The sequence below is a fragment of the Equus asinus genome, chromosome 23, assembly GCF_041296235.1.
Source record: "Equus asinus isolate D_3611 breed Donkey chromosome 23, EquAss-T2T_v2, whole genome shotgun sequence".
Taxonomy (NCBI): domain Eukaryota; kingdom Metazoa; phylum Chordata; class Mammalia; order Perissodactyla; family Equidae; genus Equus; species Equus asinus.
In genome coordinates, this window is record NC_091812.1 from 7,811,389 (window position 1) to 7,835,467 (window position 24,079).

The 24,079-nt window shown below is 48.1% G+C and overlaps 1 protein-coding gene across 2 annotated transcripts in view; it reads right to left on the bottom strand.

Moving 5' to 3' along the window:
• LOC139041734 (annexin A11-like) overlaps window positions 1-24,079 on the bottom strand; it is a 39,054-nt gene that overhangs the window by 13,382 nt on the left and 1,593 nt on the right. For both annotated transcript variants that reach the window (XM_070495909.1, XM_070495910.1), the window contains exons 2-3: window positions 8,921-9,002; window positions 1,900-1,962 (exon numbers count right to left, since the gene is read on the bottom strand). In XM_070495909.1, coding sequence (XP_070352010.1) covers window positions 1,900-1,962; window positions 8,921-8,996 — 139 coding nt within the window. In that variant the 5' untranslated portion in view covers window positions 8,997-9,002. The remainder of the gene's footprint in view (window positions 1-1,899; window positions 1,963-8,920; window positions 9,003-24,079) is intronic.

The following is a 24,079-nucleotide window of genomic DNA, read 5'->3' on the forward strand; positions in this document are numbered from 1 at the left end:
GGGCCTTGGGGATGGTGCTACAGACCATACAGAAAACACTCAGTCAAGAAAGTCTAACCCAATCCCACTGCCAGCGGAAGAGAAGAGGGAACCTTCTCCTCCTTCTGGGGAGGAAGGTGAGGTTCAGCAAACACCCCCACGACCCTCTGTGGGGTATTAAGGAGTAGGAGGCCAGGGACAGGCTCTGCTTTTAGGAGCCTAGGGGCTCACCACAGAGAGGGAGCGCAGACACAAGAACAGGACAGTGTCATTTTAGGACACTGTACTGAGCCCATGACAGTGGGGAGCTCAAGGAGCACCAAGAAACCAGAGGCAAAAGCATGGCAGGGGGCAGGTCCTGCCAAGTTGGCTGTTTGCTTTTAGGAGTCTGTAAGAGGCAGGGAGAAGTAGAATGAGAGGATGGAGGGAGATGGGGCTGAGTCACATGTCCTTGTGAGGGGACAGCAGTGAAAAGCCCCAGTTCTGAAACCAGCAAGACAGGGGTATGTGCCCCGGGGCGATGCCCTCAAACCCTCTGGTTCAGTTTCCTCAGCTGACAAGTGGGGATAATAGCTAGCATTTGCCTCAAATTGTTGTGATGAGGACTGAGAGAGCTAATGCCTGTGCAGGGCATAGCTGGGTGCCCAGTGAGTGTTCCTATGTTACAGTTGTCACTGTGACAAGCAGTATGGCAGTGAGCATCATCATGTGAGCTGCTTGCCTATGAGATGCATTCCTGTCCATGGCAGTGAAAAGGCCCAGGGGACCTCGAGTTTGGCTTTTCAGCTCCAGGACTCCGGGACAGTCAGGACAGAGCCTCCTAGGAACCACCTGCCTGCTCCCTGTCTTGCTGCTCAGAGGTAGAATAGCTGTGCTGACAGAGGTGGCAGTGGTAGGACACAGATGGTACGATTCCTACTAGAGAGGGGACTGAGGCTAGTGCTGGCAAATCTGGGCCCGGGCTTGTTCAGAGGGAAATGTCCCAGCTCAACCCCTGATACACCCTGTCACAGTGGCGGAGCTGCACCTCCCCACTCCACCTGTTCTTCACCTGTTGAATGGAAGGGCGGATCCAAATGGCCTGCAGGGCCATCAGTGCTCAGACTCAAGGACCTCAGTTCTAGGGAAAAGAATGTGCCCAGTGGTCTCATGGGGTGAGGGGTAGCACAGCTCAAGCAACCTCAGGATGACCTGGAATGGTATCTCTTCTCCCCCTTGTCCCAGGAGCCCTCATTATTTCCTTTCCTACTGTGGGGATCAAATCTCATTTCAGGAACCCAGGAGGGGAAAGGGCCAGAGAAGATGCCTTCTAAGTGTGAAGAGAAGCATTGTGGCTGGGGCTGGGATCCAATCGCCTGACCAGCTGGTGCAGCCTCACTACTATTGGCCCACAGCTTCTTGCAGCCTCAGCAGGAACATCTGACTCTTAGCAACTGCCCCCACTTCCTCCCCTCGGCAGGGAGAACCCTGCCACTGCAAAACCATGCACCTTGAGCACAGGGTAGCAGAAGTGACAAAGGGCAATTGTCACCTAACAATGCTTCGGAGGACACCATGCCAGACGCTTTACCTGGCTATCTCATTAGTATCCGGGACAGCCCAGGGAGGGAGAGATCCTTGAAGCCATTTGCAAAGGAGAAAACTGAGTCTCAGAGAAGGGAAGCCATTTGCCCACTGCTATCAGCTAGTAAGGCAAGAGACCAGGTCCTGGCCTGGTTCTAGACTTCCAGAAGCAGCTTGAAACTCAGGCCTCTCCTGGCCTCAGCATCCATGCTCTTCTCCAGTCCCAACCTGGCTGTGCTGTGGGAGCATGACAGGAGTGAGGAAATGACTGGAAAGCCCTACTCCTCCTCTACTCTCTACTGCTGGACACTAAGCAGAGAAGGCATTCCCACTCCGGCCCGCCCCAAACCCTCTTACCTGGTGCAGCTGGAGGATAGCCACCTGTGGGCGGGGGAAAGCCAGGGTAGCTCATGGTTAGATCTGAAAAGGAAGAGGAAAGCACGCTCAGGCTTCGCCAGGAGCTCCCACCAGCCTTACTGGCGGCTTCTTTGTAGAACAGCAACACCCACAAACCGGTGCCCCTCTTGTATCAGGTGTGACCTGTGGCAACCCAATTTATCCTCTACCTGCTGGGGCCTTCAGCTAGAAATGGCAACGAAGGTGGGCTCATCTTCAGGGTCAGGCTCACGCCCACACCCCACTATAGGATTCACCACCCACCAGCTGGTGGGTTTCCTTGAAAACCCCTTTCACCCAACCTTCATTCCCACCGCTGCTGACAAAGGATGCTGTGTTTGTGTGGAGCTGTTCTCCAACTTCAGAAGATAGCCTCATGCTCAGGGGTCCAGGTCTGTTTGGTTTTATCTTCCAGTGTCCATATCACCCTCCATCGAACAGGGAAAGCCAGAGTCCATCTCCCTGTGCCCAACCTATAGACTTCAAGCTATCCAGAGCAGCCTCCAAACTGGATCTGCCCCAAGCTACACTTTTCATTCTCCAACCTCTGGTTCACCGGGCAAGGGAACCTGGTACAGTATGGAGAATCATTACTCCTAGAAGCAAGAAGAGACCTCAGGAGGGTTCATCTGATCTAGGATCCGGAATCATGGCAAGTGAGGCAGTACCATCCCATTTCTACAGATGAACCAGCTGGAGCTCAGAAAGGGTAAGTGACCTGCAGATCACAAGTAAGGGAAGAAGAAAGGCCTGGAACCCCGGGCTCTTGCCTGCTGGTGCTGAGTGGGATACCTGCTCTAACACACTCCCTCTGTATACAAATCCTTCTGCCGTGCCCCATGCCAATTAAACTGCCCAGGACAGCCACAGATCTGCCATGACACCAGTCACTCAGAGACTGTCATGCCACCTGCCTACTCTTGCTAATCAGTGGCTGCTGCAGTTTGCAGAGCCATCCAGTGATAGGTGAGGATATGTGAGGAAACCTGTAGGCCCCCTTAACAATCATACCTGCTGGCCCCAGGTGAGCTGCTCCTCCTTGCATGCTGGGCCCCAACCCAGATTAGACCCATTGCTTCCCACACTGCACTGCACTAAAACCACCTGGAGGGCTTGTTAAACACAATAGTGGGCTCCACCTGCAGAGTCTGAGTCAGCAGATACAAAATTTGCATTTCTAACAAGTTCCCAGGTGATGCTGCTGGTCTAGGGACTCCACTTTGGGAACCACTGCTCTAAAGGCTGCTCTCCACCTACAAGATTCTAGTGGCCCTTCACAGCCACATTCGAGAACTGGGCATGTTGTTTTCAAGAAAGCTGAAGGATTTCCTTAAAGTGGCGCTGGTCCCCACAGGGTAGGCCTAGTTCTCAGCCCTATGGGTGTGGTAATTCGTTTTGGTCAGTGGGTCCAGAGGTGACTATAGGCAAAGCAATATGAGGCCAGATGATGGGCAAGTAACCTTGGAGAAAGCTAGAATTGGCTACCTGCGGTGTGTGCCAAAGCCCCTTCCCCTTGCCCATTGCAGTGAGGTGGTTGAGCTCCCCAGTGGTGCTGCCCTTGTCTGACTCATCTCCCTGTGGCTGGGTGAGCCGTCAGCACAAAGCCCTCCCAGGTCCTTCCCTCAGCCTGACTCTCCTACCAGAACCCTCAGACCTCGCTGATGAAGAAAGAGCCTGGAGATTTAAAGGATGGATGGGCCAGGAACCTTCCGATGGGAGAAAGAGGCACTCCCCTGCAAAGGAACAGGGTGTGCGACAGTTGTTTTCCTACATCTGTCTCTGGAGACCACCACTGCACAGAAGCTTTGGTCACCAAAGCCCCTCCACCCACCCACTTCTCGTCTCCTCCCAGAGCAATGAGGCCAAAAGGCCTATCCACAGCCAGGTGGGGAAAAAAACAAAACCAAACAAAAGCTGGGTACCATCCTGTTCGATGCACCAAAATAAATTTCAGCCAGACCAAAGATTTAAACATAAGAAGTGGTCCCAAACCGCAAAAACATAAAATTAAAGTTCTGCATAAGAAATAAATAAGGAAAACAACTTAAAAAGAAATGACAAATTTAGGAAAAATGTTTTATGATAAAAAGATCAAAAACTACTAGAGAAACTTAAATGATGGGAACAGGTAATTACAGAAAAGGAAGTGAAGCTGTTTACCCTCACTAATACACTGAGAATTGCCAGTCAAAAACACATCAAAATTAAAAATAACACTCTTTGACCCAGAAACTCTACTTCTGGAAATGTTTCCCAGACACACACCTGTGTGAAATGACATACACACATGAATTTTACTGCAGCATTAGCTGTTACAACCACCACCACCCCCTACATATCCACCTGTAAGAGGCTGGTTAAATAAATAACAACAGATCCATACAATGGGTACTCTGAAGCTGTTTTCAGAATTAGCCAGCTCTACATACAGGGACAGGAAATGATCCCCATTATTAACCAAGGTGCAATACTAAGCTGACTTAAAAAAATAAAACAAACACAAACTTAGTGGGGGTGTGTGTGTGTGTATATATATATATATATATATATATATATATACACAGAACCACAGAATCATCCTGGAATAAACAAGAAACTGGGTAAACTGGTTGCCTAGGGAGGAGAAACCTGGGGACAGAAATGAAGCTTACTGTTTATATTTGCATTTTTTGCCACATACATGTATTGCCTGTTAAAAAACAACTTTAAAAAAGGCCCAATTCAGGTGGGGATTTCTGGGCTCACTTGAGGCCATGGCTGTCCTTCTAAGGTTTGAACAACTCACACAGGCTCATTCAGTCCAAGGCAGCGGGCTCTGGGTCTGGGGTTAGCATTGTTACATAAACATACCATGGACTCAGAAATGGAGGCACTGCTAGTATTCCCCGCCCCAGACAGGACCACAGGCCAGCCTCTGCGGCTCACAGGGCAATGGCACTGATTCCCAGGAGCGCTTCACAGAGTTCTCAGCAAGAGTCAAAAACAGTCTCCTGGTGACTCTGGTTTAGCTCTGCCCTGAGTGCCCCACAGGCCGGGACTAATCCCATGTCCAAAGAGCAGTCCTTCATCCCTGGGTCTTCCCCTCTCCCCAAGAGACCACCTCCAGTCTTCCCCTCTCCTGAAAAAAGTCTCATTTTTTCCACCAGTTCCTGCCTGAAATAGTTTTCAGCCTGCAGCCCACTCCCTTTCTCTTTCTCTGAAAGCTATCTTCAGAACCAAAGGCCCCAGGTGTGGTCTAAAGAGTGCAGGACCAGGTGAAGGGCAGGACCATCAGCCCACTTCTCCCCATGGGTGTGGCTCCCAGCCCCTCTGGCTTGGTAACTCTTGGGTGTTCAGGACAATGAAGACCTGATGCGGATCCTTGTTAAATTTCTCCCTTAAGTTCTGCCCGTTACTCCAGCCTACTGAGATCTCCTGAGATTCTGACTGACATCAAACATCTTTGTGCGCCCTCTCAGCTTTGTTTTATATCTACCAATTTGGTAAGCGTGACATGCGTTCTTCCAAGTAACTGATACAGAAAGGGCCAACGAAGGACACACCCCAGCTCGACAACAGCGGGTACAGGCACTCAACCAGCTATCTGGCCACCTAACTCCACCACGACCCAGCGCACATTTCCCCATCTTGTTCACAACAGTATAAAGAGGGCCTCCTCCAAATTAGGATTCTAACACATCTCCCATGCCCAGAGCCCTGCAGTTCATTTGCCTAATAATCCCCAGGAGAAAAGCAAATGCAGCCAAATAACCTGGGGCAACCTTGGGATGCACCATGTTGGCTCCAAGTGCCTACCCAACCCACCCACATCCTAGGGGACTTCAGACATTGCATACAACTCTTTAACTTGCAACAGCTACATTCTTCCCCCCTTTTCAGAAAATTCAGGAATCTGCTGGGCAATTAGACTTTTGGTGATGTAGTCTCTACAGAAGTCAAAATATAATGATGTACACTTGAAATTTATTATAAACCAACGTTACTTCAATTAAAAAAAAAATCTCATCATCCAGTCTTTGGGGAACTTTGGCCTCCACTTTTTCTCAAAAGAGGCCACCATCAGGGCCTGTTGTCTTTGGCAAGCCATTCCCAGCTAGGACAGGAGCTCCAGCAGGCTCCCAGGTGCCCCTCACCTTCCCCTCACAGCCTGTCCAACCCTCACTCTCCAGGACAGAAGGGGACACAGCGAGTTTCAATCCAGCAGATCTGCTTTCTCTCTGGCCTCCATGGTATCACACACGCACCGACCAATGCCTTTCTCCTACTTCTGTCCTTTAGCAAAGAAAAAGGGTGCCTGCATGGGAATGCGTCACACTGCTAATGCGATTCTGACAGGCTGGGAGATATCCCTGTTCTATGCTGGCTCTGGTCACGGCACTGCCACGGGGACTCAATAGTGAGAGCCTCCCGCACACAGCAGGCAGCTGGCCTCCTCAGGGATTACTCCAATTCTTAGAAACTAGCCTCCAGGGAACTTCCAGCCTCTGGTCCTACCTCTCTCAGGGCACACTGCAGCAAAAATAGCACCCTTCCTCACTAGGACCATCTACCAGCAGCTGTGTACCCAATTTCATCCAGCTGTGGCCCTCTCTGGCTAAACTGGTGATTCTCAAACTTCAACCTGCAAAACAATCACCTGCTGGGCTCGTTAAAGCGAGACTGCTGGGTCCCTCCCCTACAGCCTCTGAATCAGTAGATTTGAGATAGGCCCCCAAACCTGCATTTCCAACACACTTCCAGGTGATGCTGATGCTGCCTGACTGTGGACCACACTTTGGCTAGCACTGCTTCATCATGCATGAGAATCACCTAGAGGGTGCGCTCAGAATGCTGAGGCCTGGGCTCCAACCACTCTGGGCCCTTCAACCTGGGATGAGCCCAGGAATCTGAAATTAAAACAAGCGCCCCATCCCCATACCCAGCAATTCTGATGGAACTGATTCTGTGCTCCACACTCTAGGAAACACCTTTCCCTTCAAGGTACTTGGATACTTTCTACTTATACTGTCTAGCCTTTCTTCCCAGCAGAGCGCTGAGGACAAGCACCAAAACCTGGGCATCCCAGGATCCCATCAGAACCAAGCCTCAGAATGCTGGGGGAATGCTGAAATAATACAGCAGGTACACAGCAGGCTTCTCAGGGACTGTAAAAGGGCCTGTCCCCTAAAGCTGTGTATACGTACACCAGAATACCATTACATCACAAGGGCTCCACAAGGGCACTGGCCAGAGTCCCCAAACAGAAGAATCTAGAAATGCTGTGTAGAGAAAAGAGGCAAAATCCCTCAAAACAAGAAGAATCTCACTCACCCCAGCCAGCTACCCCTCTACCATAATGGAGAGCCTTGTTTCCCCACCCCAACAATGGGAGATAGAGATACAGGCTGGGCCACACACTATGCGCATCTTCTGGTGTCCTGCCTGACTTCCAGGGGCACAGAAGAAAAAGAAGGGATGGTGAAACTGGCAGTTAGCCATTGATGATTAAGTAGTTAGTAACTAAAGTTTTTTTTTTCTTTTTTGCAATTACTATTATAGCTTTCAGTTGTTCACCCACCCATTGTTAACCATGCTGTTTAGGACACACGCTATCTGACTCCCACTAGGTTCCTATAGATAACATCTCCCTGGAGCCTGGGTCACCATGGTAACGGGTGTGTGAGCTGTTTGACAAGAATTAGAACTCCTTGTCCACTTCAGGGCGTTTGAGACCACCAACCCATCAACTGGGCCTGCACAGATGTCTAATAAGTGACCTTTTAACATCAAGAGGCTAAAACCCCCACCCCCAGATCATGCTAACAACACCATTTTGTGAACATAGGTCCTATGAAGAGGCATGAAGTTTGACTACACTTGCGCAGATCATCAATTACCTCACCTCTCCTCACCTCCAAACACTTATCTCCACATTTCAGACCATCTTGTCCCTCTACCCCATAAATATCCCTGAGTCCCCATTTCCAGGGAGGTGGATTTGAGACTTGTTCTCCCCTTTCCTCACTTGGCTGCCTTGTGATTAAACTCTCTTTCTGCTGTAATCTTATCGTCTCCGTGCTTGGCTTTCTGGGCAATGGGCAAAAATGAACCTGGTTCAGTAACAATGGGTGGCGGCAGTGCCTTGCCTTGGCACAAGGATACAGAAGTGTCCTCCCCAGAGGACCAGCACAGAGCTCAGGTGGGATGGAGCTTGCAGCAAGCTAACGCTGGGAGGAGGCAGAGGCCTGAAAGCATCATCCTGCAGTGAGAGCTCCCACCCCTTAGAGCCCGGCAGCAAACCACGCAGGCCTGGACTAGACTGGATGCTTTCACAGGGTGACCCCTCCAGTGGCCTTCCCCAGCCTGCAGGCTGGACAATTCATTTGTGTGTTCATTTTTTAATATTAAATCCTCAATCTGTTTTTATGCAAAAATTCAGAGTTTAAATCATGCAGCTCAGACAGTCCCTGCTGATGTATATTTTAAAATAAAAGGAAGAGAAGACAAGCCACAGACTGGGAAAAATGTTTACAAAATACACATCTGACAAAGAATTGTTATCCAAAATATCAAAAGAACTCTTAAAAACAACAGTAAGAAAACACGCAACCCAATTAAAAAATGGGCAAAAGGAGGCCAGCCCCGCGGCCGAGTGGTTAAGTTCACGTGTGCTCCGCTTCAGCACACAAGGGTTTCACCGGTTCAGATCCTGGGTGTGGACAGGGCTGCTCTCAGGCCACGCTGAGGTGGCATCCCACATAGCACAACCAGAAGACCTACAACTCGAATATACAACTAGGTACTGGGGCTGGGGAGAAGAAGAAGAAGGGGGAAAAAAGAGTATATTGGCAATAGATGTTAGCTCAGGTGCCAATCTTAAAAAAAGATTTAAAATAAAAAAAAAAAAGGGCAAAAGACCTGAACAGATATATGAAAAGACACTCGACACTATACAACATTAGGGAATTGCAAATTAAAATAACAATGAGATACCACTACACACCTATTAGAAGGGCCAAAATCCAAACCACTGACACCACCAAATACTGGGAAAGATGTGGAGCAACAGGAACTCTCATTCACTGCTGGTGGAAATGCAAAAAGGTACATTTTGTCACTTTGGAAGAAAGTCTGAAGTTTCCTACAAAATTAAACATATTCTTACCATATGATCCAGCATTAGTACTCCTTGTTATTTACCCAAATGAGTTCAAAACTTATGTGCACACAAAAACCTGCACACAGATGTTTACAGAAGCTTTATTCATAATTGATAAAACTTGGAAGCAACCAAGATGTCCTTTCAGTAGGTGGATGGATAAATAAACTGTGGTACATCCAGACAATGGAATATTATTCAGTAGTAAAAGAAATGAGTGATCAAGCCATGAAAAGACTTGGAGGAAACTTAAACACATATTACTAAGTGAAAGAAACCAATCTGAAAGGCTACATCCTGTATGATTCCAACTAATATGACATTCTGGAAAAGGCAAAACTATGGAGACAGTAAGTTACCAGGAGTTAGGGAGGTGGGCGGGATGAAAGGGCAGAGCACAGAAGAAATTTTAAGGCAGTGAAGCTATTCTATATGGTACTAAAATAGTGGGCACATTAGTCAAAACCCACAGAATGTACAAGGCCAAGAGTGAACCCTAATGTAAACTATGGACTTTGAGTGATAATGATGTGTCAATATAGGTTCATCAACTGAAACAGACGTACCACTGGTGGGGGATGTTGATGGTGTGGCAGGCTCTGCATGGGTGGGGGCAGGGGGTGTATGGAAATCATGTTCCACTCAGTTTGGCTGTGAACCTACAACTGCTCTAAAAAATAAATTACATTTAAAAATAAAAATAAAAGGAATACAAGCACATTGTAGAGAAATTTAAATAGAACAGAAAGGCACAAAATAAAAAGGAAAAGTCACTTTCCCCTTTAAGCCCCTACTGAAGGTCACCGCTGAGCAGTTTCTAATGTATAATTCAAAACCAAAAAAAAAAAAAAAACACATAAATGTATATGCATATATGTATCTATATAGTTTGCTCATATACATATGTATAACTTTTTTAAAACAAGAAAGATTTGCTTGTCGGCAAACTCTCCTCACTCCAGTACAAAACTCAGTTTGGGTGGGCTCAGGAGTAATGAATTATCTACATTCCTACCTGGTGCACCTCCTGGCACTGCTGGGGAGATGAGGAGTTAGTCAGCCCTCAGCTAGTCCAAGAAGCTCCCGGCCTCCATAACACCATCCTGGGAGTGCTGGGCACATTCCTCCCCGGGTCACTGCGCTGGACAACAGGAGGCAACGACCCAGAGCAGGATAAAAATGGGGCCTGAGGCAATACAGAAACGTCTACTTAAGGTAGTCCAGTTCCAAGAATCTCAAATGGAAAAGGATCCCAACCAGTGACCTGAAGCCAGGCCCTCACTTCCTCAACCTCCCTACGCCATGTGCATGACAGGGGGCTTCACCCCTCAGGACTCTTCCTTCCTCTTGGATTTTAGGACTCCTGAAGGGGATACCTCTTTAGATTTTCACCCCAATCCTAGATTTACGGACACCCAAGATGCCACACTGGAAGCGATCTTGAAGATTCTCTAGCTTCCAACCACCTTGCTTTTGGACCTAAAATACATCAGGGACATGGCTTACTCAAGTCACAAATGTATAGGGAAAGGGTCCATGGTAGAACTTAGTCTGCTGAGAGCAGAGCTTGCCTGCCTTCCCCTAACAGTGCCATTGTGCAAACCTGTGACCATTTTAAACCAGGGCTAGGCTGGTTTGTTTGGTGGTCCCAGCTGGTGCTGCCATTGGTGACTTACTTTAAGACTCCTCCAAGGACAGAAGGAAGACAGTGCAGTAACTGTGCTCTGAACCAGGTCAGCCAAGACCATTCCTCATGGCAAGGAGGTTCCAGAAACCCTCAGGTACCTTGGCTCACGCCAATTCCTTCTCCCCATCCTGTGGGGAGGGGACAAGAGAAGCGAGGCACAGCCCCAGCTCTGCTACATACAGTCATTCAAAGTCTTGCTCAGGCCTAACCTGACCCTCCATGTCCAGCTCAGCCTTGCGAAGCACAAACAGGAAGCATGATGTACAGTGCTTCCCGAACCGTGTTCTTGGACACCATCTTAACATTGTGCAAGTTGAGAATTTATCAGGTACCCAGTTAAAAAAAAGAGAGAGAAAGATTGGTTGTCCAAAAGCGTTGGAAAATGCTGCCTGCTACATCCCCTTCCAGGAAAGTGCCAATTCATGATAGCGTAATAAAGGTCCTGAGAAGTCCTATAACAAAAGAGCCTGCTTAACTTTATGCCCAAATTTCCAAAACTCATTAGGCAAAAATAATATTAGTTAACATTTATTGAATACTTATTATGTACTAGGCACTGTTAAGTGCTTTACATGAAATTTAACTTTACGACAACTCATTAAGACAAATACTAAGATTATGATCCCCATATTAGAGATAAGGAAACCAAGGTATGGAGAGATTATGTAACCTGCCCAAGGTTACAGCTAGTAAATGACTGAGCCAGGATTCAAACCCAGAGAGCCAGGCTCCAAAGCCCAGGACTTTTAACCCCTCTGCTGTACTTCCTCACAGAGCCCGCTGGCCCCAGAAACTAGGATTTCAAAGACGGAAAGTAGAAACACCTGTTTCACCACGATCCCAGGTACTTCATTAAAGGCAGCATAGGGTGTTGGGAAGAACAAACTCTGAAGCCAAACTACCAAGTTCAAATCCAGTTCTGTTCTCTACTAGGTGCGTGATCTTGGGCAGGTTACTTAACTGTTCTGGGCCTCAGTTTGCCACATCTATAAAATGCAGATACTAATAGTTTAATATCAAATATGTTCTCATTATATCATTTAACTTCTCATTATATCAGTTTCCCCAATATAAAATAGCAAAGAGGATTAGAGGGTCCCAGAGGACCCTGGGCCATTTGATAATACTCAGGATGAGAAACGTTGGGGCAGGGAGGGGGTGGGATAGGGGAGTAACAGGAGAGGTGGGGAGAGTCAGGACAGTGTGAATGGCAGGGGAGGGGAGGAGTGGAGCAAAGTGTGCTGGTTCCTTCTCCAAAACCAAGCCCAGCCCTGTAGCAGCAAGTCCTGGGAACGGCTGTGTTGGCTTTTCCAATCTCCCCAAGGAGAAACCACCAACAGGAAATTGGCAATGTTTTCTTTCCATCCCCTCTATAAGCCAGGTGCCCAGGGGCTTGGTTCAAGCACCAGGAATGCTGGGGAGAGGGGGGTGTAAAGACAAGAAGCTGACAGTAGGGGGAGGATGAGGGGGGAGCAACTTTGAAAAGGCCTCTTGGAGAGAAAACCTGCCTGGGAGGAGGGACCTGTGCCTTGGTCTGCACAAAGCCCATCCCTGCAAACAGCCAGCAGTCTGCTGTCAGTACTTCTACTCTGTGCCCCTGCCCGGACAGAAACCATCTCTCTCCTCTCGGGACCTTTCCAGACTAGGTCCTTGGAACCGAGAAGGGGAGGGAGGCAGGAGGGACTATTTAAAGGTACCGGGAGCACACACAGATTGGCAGGTGAGACCTCTCTACCAACTCCTCCACAGCACAGCTCTCTGGCAAACCTGGGTCCTTCCTGTTCATGGGAACAGTCCCCTTTGAGACCTGCCCACACCAAATGGGCTTCCAGGTAAGCCAACACTTAGTCAAATGCCAACCCCAACTCAGGATTTCTGAGGAGTGGAAAGCAGGCCACAGAGGGGGAAGGTGAACCCAGATATGGTGTCATTATCTGGCGACACCCAGGCCCAGAACATGAAGGGGCTCAGGCCATGGTCCTCGTAGGTGCCAAAGTTCTTGTGACAGACACAGTAGCAGCGACAGAAAAAGTCCCCTACCCAAGTCCTAAGTCCAAGGTGTGGTCCGGACCTAAGGAAATACTCCATCCCCCCGGAAAAATAGGGAAATTGTGGGTTGTGTTTCTAAGTACAGTTCAGGCTGGAGAGACACATCTGTGTCTTTGTTTCACCACTTTCACATGGGAGAAGCTGCTCCCAATTACACCACCTAATCAGAAGGGGCTCCTCCCAGGACCAGCCTGAGAAACAAAGTAGGAGGGACCAGCAGATGTCAATCAAGCACAAGTCCCAGAGGCATCTGAGCCCTCCAGGCTGTCTCCCCCCAACCCCCGCTTAGCTCTCAAGGCTCTCCATTTCCTGCAGAATCCAACCCAAGCACCGTTTCCCCAGGATCACCTTGGCCCACAGGGGTGCAGCAGTTACTGACTGCACAACGTGACCCTTCAGTGCTCAGCTGGAAGGGAACTTGGGGAGCTCCTTCTCTGAACTCTTCCCACGTCTGGATGGGAAAAGGTGAGAGTGGCTCATCCCAGGTCACACAGCCTAAGCATCACTGACACTGGGTCTGATAACATCCATCCCCAGATTCTCTACAGGCCCTTTACCACCCCAAATTACTCTCGCCCACACCCTATGCCAGTTCCCCCATCTTCACACAACCCACCCTCCCTCCACTAAGAGCCACAAACATCACAGGATGGTCACAAGAGACTTCTCCGTTCTGCTGAATGAATTTTTACCCATGGTCCACACAGCTCTGACATCATCTTCCAACACAGCTGCTAGGAACAGGGTTTGGAGTCCAATGACAATGATTCCAATTCTAGCTCTACCACTTTCAGGCTATGTGACCTTGGGCATGTCACTTGACGTCCTTCTGTAAAACTGGGAAAAATACATCCACCTTACTATGCGGCTGTGAGGATCTGATGCACTGATATATACATATATAGCTATCCACCACGTAGTTTATTAGCATATAGGAGGTGCTAGGTTAATTTTAACTTACTCCCTAAGAAGTATTAGCCTGGGAGCTAGGATCTGGGTCCTAATTCCACCATACCTTCACTAGACAATTTAACCTCTCTGAACTTCTAAGCTGTCTGCAAAGATATGATCTGCCCACCTACCTTGGAGTTACTGTGAGGACTAAATGACGTAAGATCAGGAAAGACCTCTGTAAAGTGTGGGCAGTTCTCTTCACTCTGTGACCAACTCACCCAATGTCATTCTCTCCCGAGTGGCCAAACAGGACAAGCTCTGACGTTTAGAGAGGGGAAAAAGGGTCGTCAAAGATCCTAGACATACACCCAAACTTGTTCAGTCTCTACCAGATGTCAGCCCACACACTGAGTGCCATACCTAACCAATTGTTATGGTCACAGGGTACCTCAGGACAATGTGGGGAAGGGGAAGAGCAGAGAGGGGAGGGTTTTTCAAAGCCTGAGATGAAGGCACCATCAGGTAGGTCCTTCAAAACCATCCCAGACAGTCCACACCCTGATCCCTGAGAACCTATGAATATGTTATCTTCCATGGCAAAAGGGACTTTGCAGATGTGATTAAGGTTACCAACTTCTCGATTATCCAGGTGGACCCAATCTAATTACATGAGTCCTTTCCTGAGCAGAGAGCATTTCCTGCCTGGGTTAAGGATGAAAAGAAAGAATAAGGAGAAATAAGGATGAAAAGAAAGAAATAAGAAGCATGAGAGGGTTTCCATCCATGGAGGAAGGGGGCCATGAGCCAAGGAATGTAGATGGCCTCCAGAGGCTGAAAAAGACAAGCAAACAGATTCTCCTCTAGAGCCTCCAGAAAAGATATAACCCTGCCAATAAACACCATGAGACCCATGAGACAAAACTGTAAGATAGAAAAGTCATGTGGTCAAACGGTACAGCCGCTGTGGCAAACAGTAGCAGAAGTTCCTCAAAAAATTTAACATCTGATCCAGCAATTCCACTTCTGGCTATATACCCAAAAGAACTGAAAGCAGGCACTCAAACATATTTGTACACCAATATTCACAACAGTTTTATTCACAAGAGCCAAAAGGTAGAAACAAACCAAATGTCCATCAACAGAAAAATGGATAAACAAAGTGTGGTATAAACATAAAGGAATATTATTTGGCCTGAAAATGGAAGGAAATCCTGTCACATGCTATACCATGGAGGAACCTTGAGGACATTATGAAAGTGAAACAAGCCAGTCACAAAAAGATACATACTATATGATTCTACTTATGTGAGGTACTCAGAGTAGTCAAATTCAGGGACAGAAGTAGAACTGTGGGGGCCGGCCCCGAGGCTGAGTGGTTAAGTGTGCACATTCTGCTTCGGTGGCCCGGGGTTCGCCGGTTCCCGGGTGTGGACATGGCACCACTTGGCAAGCCATGCTGTGGTAGGCATCCCACATATAAAGTGGAGGAAGATGGGCACGGATGTTAGCTCAGGGCCAGTCTTCCTGAGCAAAAAGAGGAGGATTGGCAGCAGATGTTAGCTCAGGGCTGATCTTCCTCAAAAAATAATAAATAAAAATTTTAAAAAGATATTAAAAAAAAAAAGTAGAACTACGGCTGCCAGGGGCTAGAAGAAGGGGGGACGGGAGTGTTATTGTTTAATAGGGGCAGAGTTTCAGTCTGGAAAGATGAAAAAGTTCTAGAGATGGATGGTGGTGATGGTTGCACAATAATGTGAATGTACTTAACACCACTGAACTGTATACCTTTTAAAAATGACTAAAATGGTAAATTTTATGTTATGTATACTTTACCACCAAAAAAATTGTGTTGTTTTACGTCACTAAGATTATGGTCTTTTATGGCAACAATAGAAAACTAATACATACAGTGACCATTGCTTCTGTCTTTCCCTCCAGATCCTTCCATGATATTCTCTTCAAAAAGGCCTCTGCTTTCTTTAAACAAGAGATCTGTGCACAAGTATACCTAACTCAGCAAACTTTCTTTGACAAAGAAAGCAATAAACCACCAAGATCACAAAAAGACCATTAACCAAGAAAGGAGGGACCAGGTGCTCACCTTTCCTGCATGTCTAGAAATAAGAGCTCAATAAAGCTTTGCTCACTTGTATTATCAGTCAACATGAGTCACCTGTGTGGCCAGGCCAGCCCCACCTAGCCAGCAATGCAAATACTCCAATGGGGGGAGGTTCAGCAGTGTGATCTGCATGGGCGGGGCAATCACACCCAGTCAGCCAGGATCACACAACTGAGATGCCAGAGGTCACTCAGCCCTAGAGATGACTCAGTTCATTCCCACCCACCCCACCTCAGCTCTCATTTCACAAGTGGGGAAACTGACAACCAGAAAGGAGGAAGTGACATGCCAAGGTGACACAGCAAGATCCTAACAGGAATGGCCCAGGACACCCACCTCCTGCCCCTAAGCCAAGAGCTCACTGTCCAGAAGACAGGATGCCAGCCAATCGCTGGGTTTTTACCAGCATCTAAGGGGGGAGGTCCAGGTTTTGTGGAGCTTATGCAGTTTTAGAGACCTTCTTCAAGAAAAAGAATATACAATATCTTTTTTTTTGCAAATTTTACAATACTGTATGACTTTGTGAGTTCATTGCTAGGGCCCCTCCTAGAGCTTTGGAAGGGCCACTGGGGCATGAGGGGGATGGCTGAAGCTGAGAATGAAATTTCATTAGATTCACAGTAATTCCACTTCTGGGCTCAGAGAGGCACTCAGCGCTGGGCTAGACTCCCCAGGGACAGAAGGGGAAAAGAAGTCCTGGCCTGCACCAGGCTTTCCCTCTAGACGGGGCGATAAACACAAAGAGCAGTCACAGGAAAATACCCACGCCACGTTGAAGAGCCATTCCCCCAGCAAGAATAGAGATGAAGGCTGAGAATCAAGACGTCTGCTCTTTGGGAACTGAGAGGAAGGGTGGGAGGGGTGTCTAGAAAGCTGGCTTCTCTCTGACGGACCTTGGCAAACCTAAGGCTCTCCTGGGCATCTCCCTCCCTCACCTACAAAACAAGTGAACCTGTGAGGGATCTGTGGTTGTCGACTTGTGCTGCCCAGAACCTGGGGCTCTGGGAAGATTTTGTAGTTGACGAACATTCATTTCTTTGTAGGGAGGGGGTAGGTCTGAAAAGAGACTCTCACCTGATTTAAATTTTTTTTTAATGGAAAAATAAGAGATCTGGCAACATGTCCATTTCCATATGGTAGCACACAGCTAGGGCTACAGGAGCTGTCCCCTTCAGCCAGGTGTGCCTGCATCAGCTGCCCACTGTCCCCACTGGGCTGTCCCTGCAGACAGCTGCACTTGTAATCAGAGAAACCAATGTCATCCAGGGCCCTGCTGGTTAAGATGCGATGAGCCATCTCACCTCCATATGAAAGTCACTAACAGATCCTCTCTCACAGTAAATTGGGGGAAGTGGGGTGGCAGATAAAACTAAATAAAGATCTAAAGGCATCAGGGAGAGCCCTGGGCTCTACTAGGGAGACCCTGATACACCACCGCCAAGTTCTTGGAAAGGCTCAGTCCCTTCAGACCCAGAAGACCTGAGAGAGTATCTATTCCAGCTCCATATGGCTGAGGTACCCCTGCCTTACCTAGAAGCCCCTGGAAACCTCTCCTGCAACTACCCATGGCTGCTCTTCTAATGGTGACAAAGGCCCCAGCCAGCCTTGTACAGCTGGAAGCTGAAAAGAAATCCCTACCAGAGCCTATAGATCACATTAGCGGAGAAGATTCTCTCAGATCTCCACTATGGGCTGACCCCTGTGCAGGAGGGAGCCTAAGCTCAGCTAAAGGGCCGTGGGCCAAGAGTTACACTGTGCCATGGCAAGAAAATGGAAGGTTCCCACAGATACATATGTGATGGAAAGAACTGCAGGAAATGCATGTCCGAAGCTCAGCCAAGCCATTATCTCAGCACTTTCCATCTTCATGACTTCTGCTCAGATAGTCCCTCTACCTGGTCTGTCTTCCTTGTCTCCTTTACCCCTTCCTTAAGCCTATGTCAATCCTGGCCTTCCTTTAGGACAGATGGAGCCCTAAATCCTTCAGGAAGCCCACCCTGATCTCCTCACCCACATTATCGCTCTTCCTGGAATTTATCAGCACTTGACCTAAAATGTTTTCTATGTCCTCTAGTGTTCTAATAATACTCCCCTTTTCCCAGTACCTATAATAGGTACATATATTACCTCATTAACCTTCACAGTGTTCCTCCAAGGTAGGTATTATCACCTCAAGGGAACTAGGGTTCAGAGATGATTCTTGACAAGCAAGCGTCACACACCCAACCAGTGCTAGAGCCAGGATTACTTTTTCCTAGGCCTCTCAGTGACAGAGTCCGTGCCCAGGCCATAGGACAGCACTCTCCACCTCCTGCCAGCAGCTAGCACAGGGCTGGGCACAGTGAGGTCCTTGACACACACCAACAGGACACCAGTGGACCCTGATTGATCTCTTCCACCCTGGGTGGCACCTGTTCCAATGACCTCTTTGATCAGAGCTTCTGGGACACGGGCTCCAGGAATTCTAGGGGTAGAGAAGACACATGGAAGACATTCCCCTTTCTCCCTCTCACAGCAAGGCAGGACCTCAAGTGACTTGGGAGGGTGTATGAACATCCCTCACTCTGCTGGGAAGGTGTACATGGCCCTCCCCTCTGCAGGCACTGCAGAGCCCTAGTGCCCTGCCTTCATGGGGCTCTGCCTCACCTCTGAGGTATGGGTCATGAGTGCCAGTAGGCCACAGAAGCAAGCCACAGAGCCTAGGGCAGCATTCCACCAACCCTGACCATATTTTTCCCAGACTGAACAAAAAGCCTAAGGAACGTACTGTTAAACATTCAACTCCCTAGCTACGCGCCATGAATTAAGAATAGCTGGAGCCTATGTCAATCCTTAGCCAGGCAGTGGCTCAGACCCTGCCTCCAAGGGCTGGCACCGGAGCAAAGAAGGCTGGGAGAGTGGCAAGGGGGCAGTGTCCAGGCCTCACCAAGGGGCTGAACTTGAGCCAAGCTGGGTCTGAAAGACACGTCTTAGAAATAAAGTCAATTCCCAGTGCACTGGCATTTGGATCACATAGAAATCCTAGAACGTCAGAAACAGAAGGGGCCTTCATGAGATCATTTGGTTCAACTGGCTTATTTTACTGAGGTGGGAGCCGAGGCCCAGAGAGCAGAAGGGGCCTGCCTGAGGTCTCAGGATCAGCTGGGGGCAGGACACACACTAGAACCATGTTTCTCAGTTTCCAGGCTGATACACCACGGCGCATGATGGCTCCCCTCCAGCCAGCACACCTCAGGGCTTCAATCCACCTTCCTGGGCTGGAGAATGCAGCTTGGGAAATGCAAAGGCTACCCTGGGAAAGAGAGAGTGACACAGTGACTCTGCTGCCTCCCAAATATAGTCCCATATAATCAAGCCACACAGAAAGCATCATCTGCTCCAGGGAGGCCTCTGTAAAGTTGCTTCTCTCCAGCTTCACCTCCCTGTGAGTTAACAACAGCAGAGAGTAGGGGTCGGCAGACACTTGTTCTGATCTCTAGGGTATCAGGAGATGCACGGACCAACAGCCCCAGCTCAGTTCAGGGTTCAAATGCCCTTTGCCCCCAAACTCTCCTGGAAAGTCACTTGTGTGTAATACCTTAAAGTGAGGAAGTCAAGCTGGGAGGAAGAAGCACAGCCAGATACTCTCCAACCTGAAGGTGAGTCTTGGAGGGGCCAACCTAACCCCATAGGGCCTGTAAGATCAGGAGGTGGCTCCAAGTGGCAGAGCGCACAGCTGCCAGACGTGACTATCAGGAACAGCCTGGAAGCTGCTGACTCTCAGAACACAAGCTTGCCTCTTATTCACCAGCCCACAGGATCGAAGCTGCCACGCTTCCACTGCCTGCTGGCTGGCCACTGTTGTGACATACCATTGCCACTTCCGAACTGAGGAATACTGGCTTAACCAATGGCAAGACTGATAAGCACAGCACTGGTTCCAAATTAAGGAGAGCAGTGGGTGGTGTTCCAGAAATGTCTGGTTATCCCCCTCAACCATCTGCCCCCTCTTGCTTCCCTAACAGCCTGGCACATGGCGACCCCAAATAAGGGCTATATTTCCGAGCCTCCCTGGGAGCTAGGCAGGGCCATGCCATGAAAGTCAGCTGTCCTGGGCCACACAGGGTAGGGAAGCACTTAGAGCAGCACTACCCAAAGTGTGGTGCCCAGACTGGTGGCTTCAGCACTGTGTGGGCACCTGTCAGAAATGAGAATTCACAAACCTCACCACAGACCTCATACATGCTCAAGTTTGAAAACTCCAGCCCTGGAGAATGCTGGAAGCAACTCTACCCAAGGAGACTGGTGCCTAGACAACTTCACGGAACAGACACTTACTAACCCTGAACTCCAGTTTCTCAAGAGAGAGCGAGCAGCTCTTCTCCTAATTCATGACCAAATCTGAATCCTAATGCAGGTAGGGTGGGGAAGAGAGATGATGAAAAACTTAACCAAGATAGCAGAAGTCAGGAAAGAAAGAACAACCAAATATATAACAAATAATAAATAGGAAACAAGATGCAGGGCCGGCCCAGTGGCCAAGTGGTTAAGTTTGTGTGCACCACTTCAGCACAGCAGGGTTCACTGGTTCGGATCCTGGGCGCCAACCTAGCACCACTCATCTGGCCATGCTGTGGCGGCATCCCACAGAGAACTACAATGACTTACAACTAGGATATGCCACTACGTGCTGGGGCTTTGGGAAGAAAAAAAAAGGGAAGAAGACTGGCAACAGATCTTAAATCCACACAAGCTGGGAGGCAAACAGTCTGAATTCTCTAGCAAAGACAGAAACTACCAAATCTGTTTTGTTGTTATCATTGCGTTCTGCCATCTTCCCCCTAAACCCCAAGTCATGTGCTGATTACAAGATAGACATTTTTTTTTTTTCTGAGGAAGACTGTCCCTGAGCTAACATCTGTACCAGTCTTCCTCTATATGGGATGCCACCACAGCATGGCTTGATGAGCAGTGTATAGGTCTGCCTCCAGTATCCGAACCTGTGAACCCCAGGTCACTGAAGCAGAGGATGCAAACTAAGCCACTATGCCACTGGGCTGGCCCCAATTTTTTTTTTTTACGAGAGAAAGAAAGGTTAAAAATTAAGGGTTGGCATATAACCCAGCTATCTCACTATTGGATATTTACCCAAAGAACTGGAAATCAACAATTCAAAGAGACTTATGCACCCCTATGTTCATTGCAGCATTATCCACGATAGCCAAGACATGGAAGCAACCCGAGTGCCCATCGACAGATGACTGGATAAAGAAGATGTGGTATATACATGCAATGGAATACTACTCAGCTATGAAAAAAGACAAAATCATCCCATTCGCAACCACATGGATGAACCTTGAGGGCATCATGTAAAGTGAAATAAACCAGACAGAGAAAGACAAACACTGTATGATTTCACTCATATGTGGAATATAAACAAACTTACGGACAAAGAGACTAGTGGTTACCAGGGGAAGGGGGTGGAGGGTAGGCACTAAGGGGTGAAGGGGCATACTTATGTGGTGTATGACAAACAATAATGTACAACTGAAATCTCACTATGTTATAAGCTATTATGACCACAATAAAAAAAATGAAGAAAAAAAATTTATGTCAACTGGAACCCCAAAAAGATAAAAATAAAATAAAATAAGGGTTGGGTAAAGACATATTAGGTAAAGACAAAGAAAAACAAGAAGTGAAAATATTAATATTAAAAATATTTTGAAGACTTTTCAACAATCCTGCCTCAGTAGGCTGAGAGTTTTTTCCAGCCATTTGCCTTTATCTGGAAATAGGACTTAGAAAACCACTCACTAGGATTTCATGGTACAACAAGGCTTAGCCATTCCAGTCCCCTGAAATAGTTTATGCGACTTAAAATGCAAGCATAGAACAGAGCATAAGACGGGCCCAGTCTTCATACGGCCCTGAAACATTTTTGTGTACTATTTTGTCATATCCCTTGGGGAACAGAGAAAGTCCTTCCTGTGGCCTCAATAGGGGAAGGAAATGTGTAACAGCAAGTCAGAGCTGTCTATCTCGGACCTACAGGAAGGAGGCAGGAACTGCCAAGGGAGAGAAGCAGTACCCAGGCCTATCCCTGGGGTTTGCAGGCAAATCTCATTTTACCCATCCCTTCTAAAAATCTGGCTATCATGGGGACCATGGGACCACAGGCCATCCACACTGCTAACTTCTCAGGGTGCAATGGGAATAGGAGGATGACTGGTTGAGGAAACAGAAGCAAATACCCCCTCAATGTGGTCCTCCACCAGCATCACCCAATCTTTCTCCTCACCTTCAAAACCGACATTTTCAAAGCTTGTCTACACTCAGTCTCCCCAGATCCTCACCTCTTGCTACTCCTCCACCCATTCATTCCCACCTGGCTTCTGCTCCCATCATCCCACCAAAACAGCCACAACTTAAGGTGTTGAATCTCCTCCACATCACTTCCTGTGGCAGCAATGGCCTCTGCTGACCAATGCCTCCTACTGAAGCAGACTCACCCTGGCTTCTGTGATATGACACAGTCCTGGTTTTCCTTCCCCCTTCTGGCTCCTTTATAGGCTCATCTTCCTTTACTCAGCTGTTCTAGGTGAGTTCCTCAATCTCACCATGCCCTTGACATCAAACACAACCTAGACAAAAATATCTCTCTAGCCTATATCCCTCCTGAGTCCCAGACCCACCTGTCTACTTGGTATCTCAAACGCACCATGTCCAGAACAGAATTCATGATCTACCCCAGCCTGCAGACCTGGTTCTCATCCAGTGTCCGATGTCTCAGGGGAATCCAGGACAACCTAGGGAGGATGGGAGTGGCCTCTGCTTTTGTGCACACAGCACAGGGCTAGGCAAACAGTGGGTATGCTGAGTTCAACAGAAATATGCCTTGTCACCCACTTCCTAAAAAAAGCTGTGACCTTTTAGGTGGACACAACAAGCTCACATCTGCTATCATGAGTCCCCCCAGATACACACCACTTTCCCTCAAAGATGCCACTCCCCAGGCTTAATCTGCCATACTCCCTCTGCCTCCCTGTTAGCAGCCTTGGAGGTCGTCCTCTTCACCCTCCCTCAGACTGCTCTCATCTCACTGCCCTCCAAGCCAGCCTCAACCCATGCTCCAGGTGTAAGAGGCTGGCAGCACCTGACTTCCCTCTCAATTTCAAGAGTGAGTCCTCCCTTTTCCACTAAGGCAACAGGACCTTCAGGAGCACAAGCACACCACTGTGTGACATCAGACCTTTATGTCATGGAGTACAGGGTCAGGATCAGTTGGCCTAACTCGGTATGGTTTCACTGATTATTAGAAAGTTCCACTACTTTCAACAACTCCTTTTAAAAATGCAAATTCCTAACAAGGAAACTTCAGTTTCTTCATTTTCCCTAAGAGCTTTCCTATCTAGGCATCACTCAAATTTCTGGTGTTCTAGGGGCAATGGGGTCAGAAGGTGTTGTAGAGAAAAATGCAGAAAACCCTAAGCCTGTTTGCTTGTCTGTGATTGTGAAGCACACCCACACACAGACTCTCCCGACTGCCCCCATGGGACCAAGTGCCAGGAACAGGCTTTCGGGTGTGGGGGCGGCAGGAGGAGGCAGCGAAGAGAGATGACCACAGCATCTCCCACTGATCTTGGCCTTCTAGCAAAAGCAATCGAAATGGACCCTATCGATCATCCTCAACCTGGCTACATAAAGGAATCAAAAGGGACTCCAACTTGGCCTCTCGACCAGTGTCTACCCTCAGCTCTCAGTCTGGAATAGTTTCTATCTCACTCTCCTCACCGTTTTTTGTTTTGTTTTGTGTTTTTTTTTTGCCTATCTAAACCGAGCCTTCAAGGTCTAATATTTTACCAATAGAGAAATCTTACTCCCCTGGCCTGCCACTGTCACTCAACCAACATCTTCTGAGCACCTACATGAGGCAGGCACCTCGATGGCTCCCATAAGGGCTGTGATTAATAGGCAAAAATGGGGAAAGCAGGGCATTCCACCATGAGCTAAGACAGAGAGACAGGTTAGGAGAGGAGTGGCTCAACTCAGATGGATCTTCAGTTGCATGAAGGGAGTGACAGCTATTATTATTATCATTATATTACTATCGCTGACACTCACAGATCATTAGTTACACACCAGGCCCAGCTGTAAGCTTTACGTCTAATCTGGGTGACATCTACCTGGAACACACAGGCATAGTGTACCAGTCACCACCTGTTCTGACTGTTCTGTAGTGCCTGAGCTGTAAAGTCCTTAAATATAGTAACTC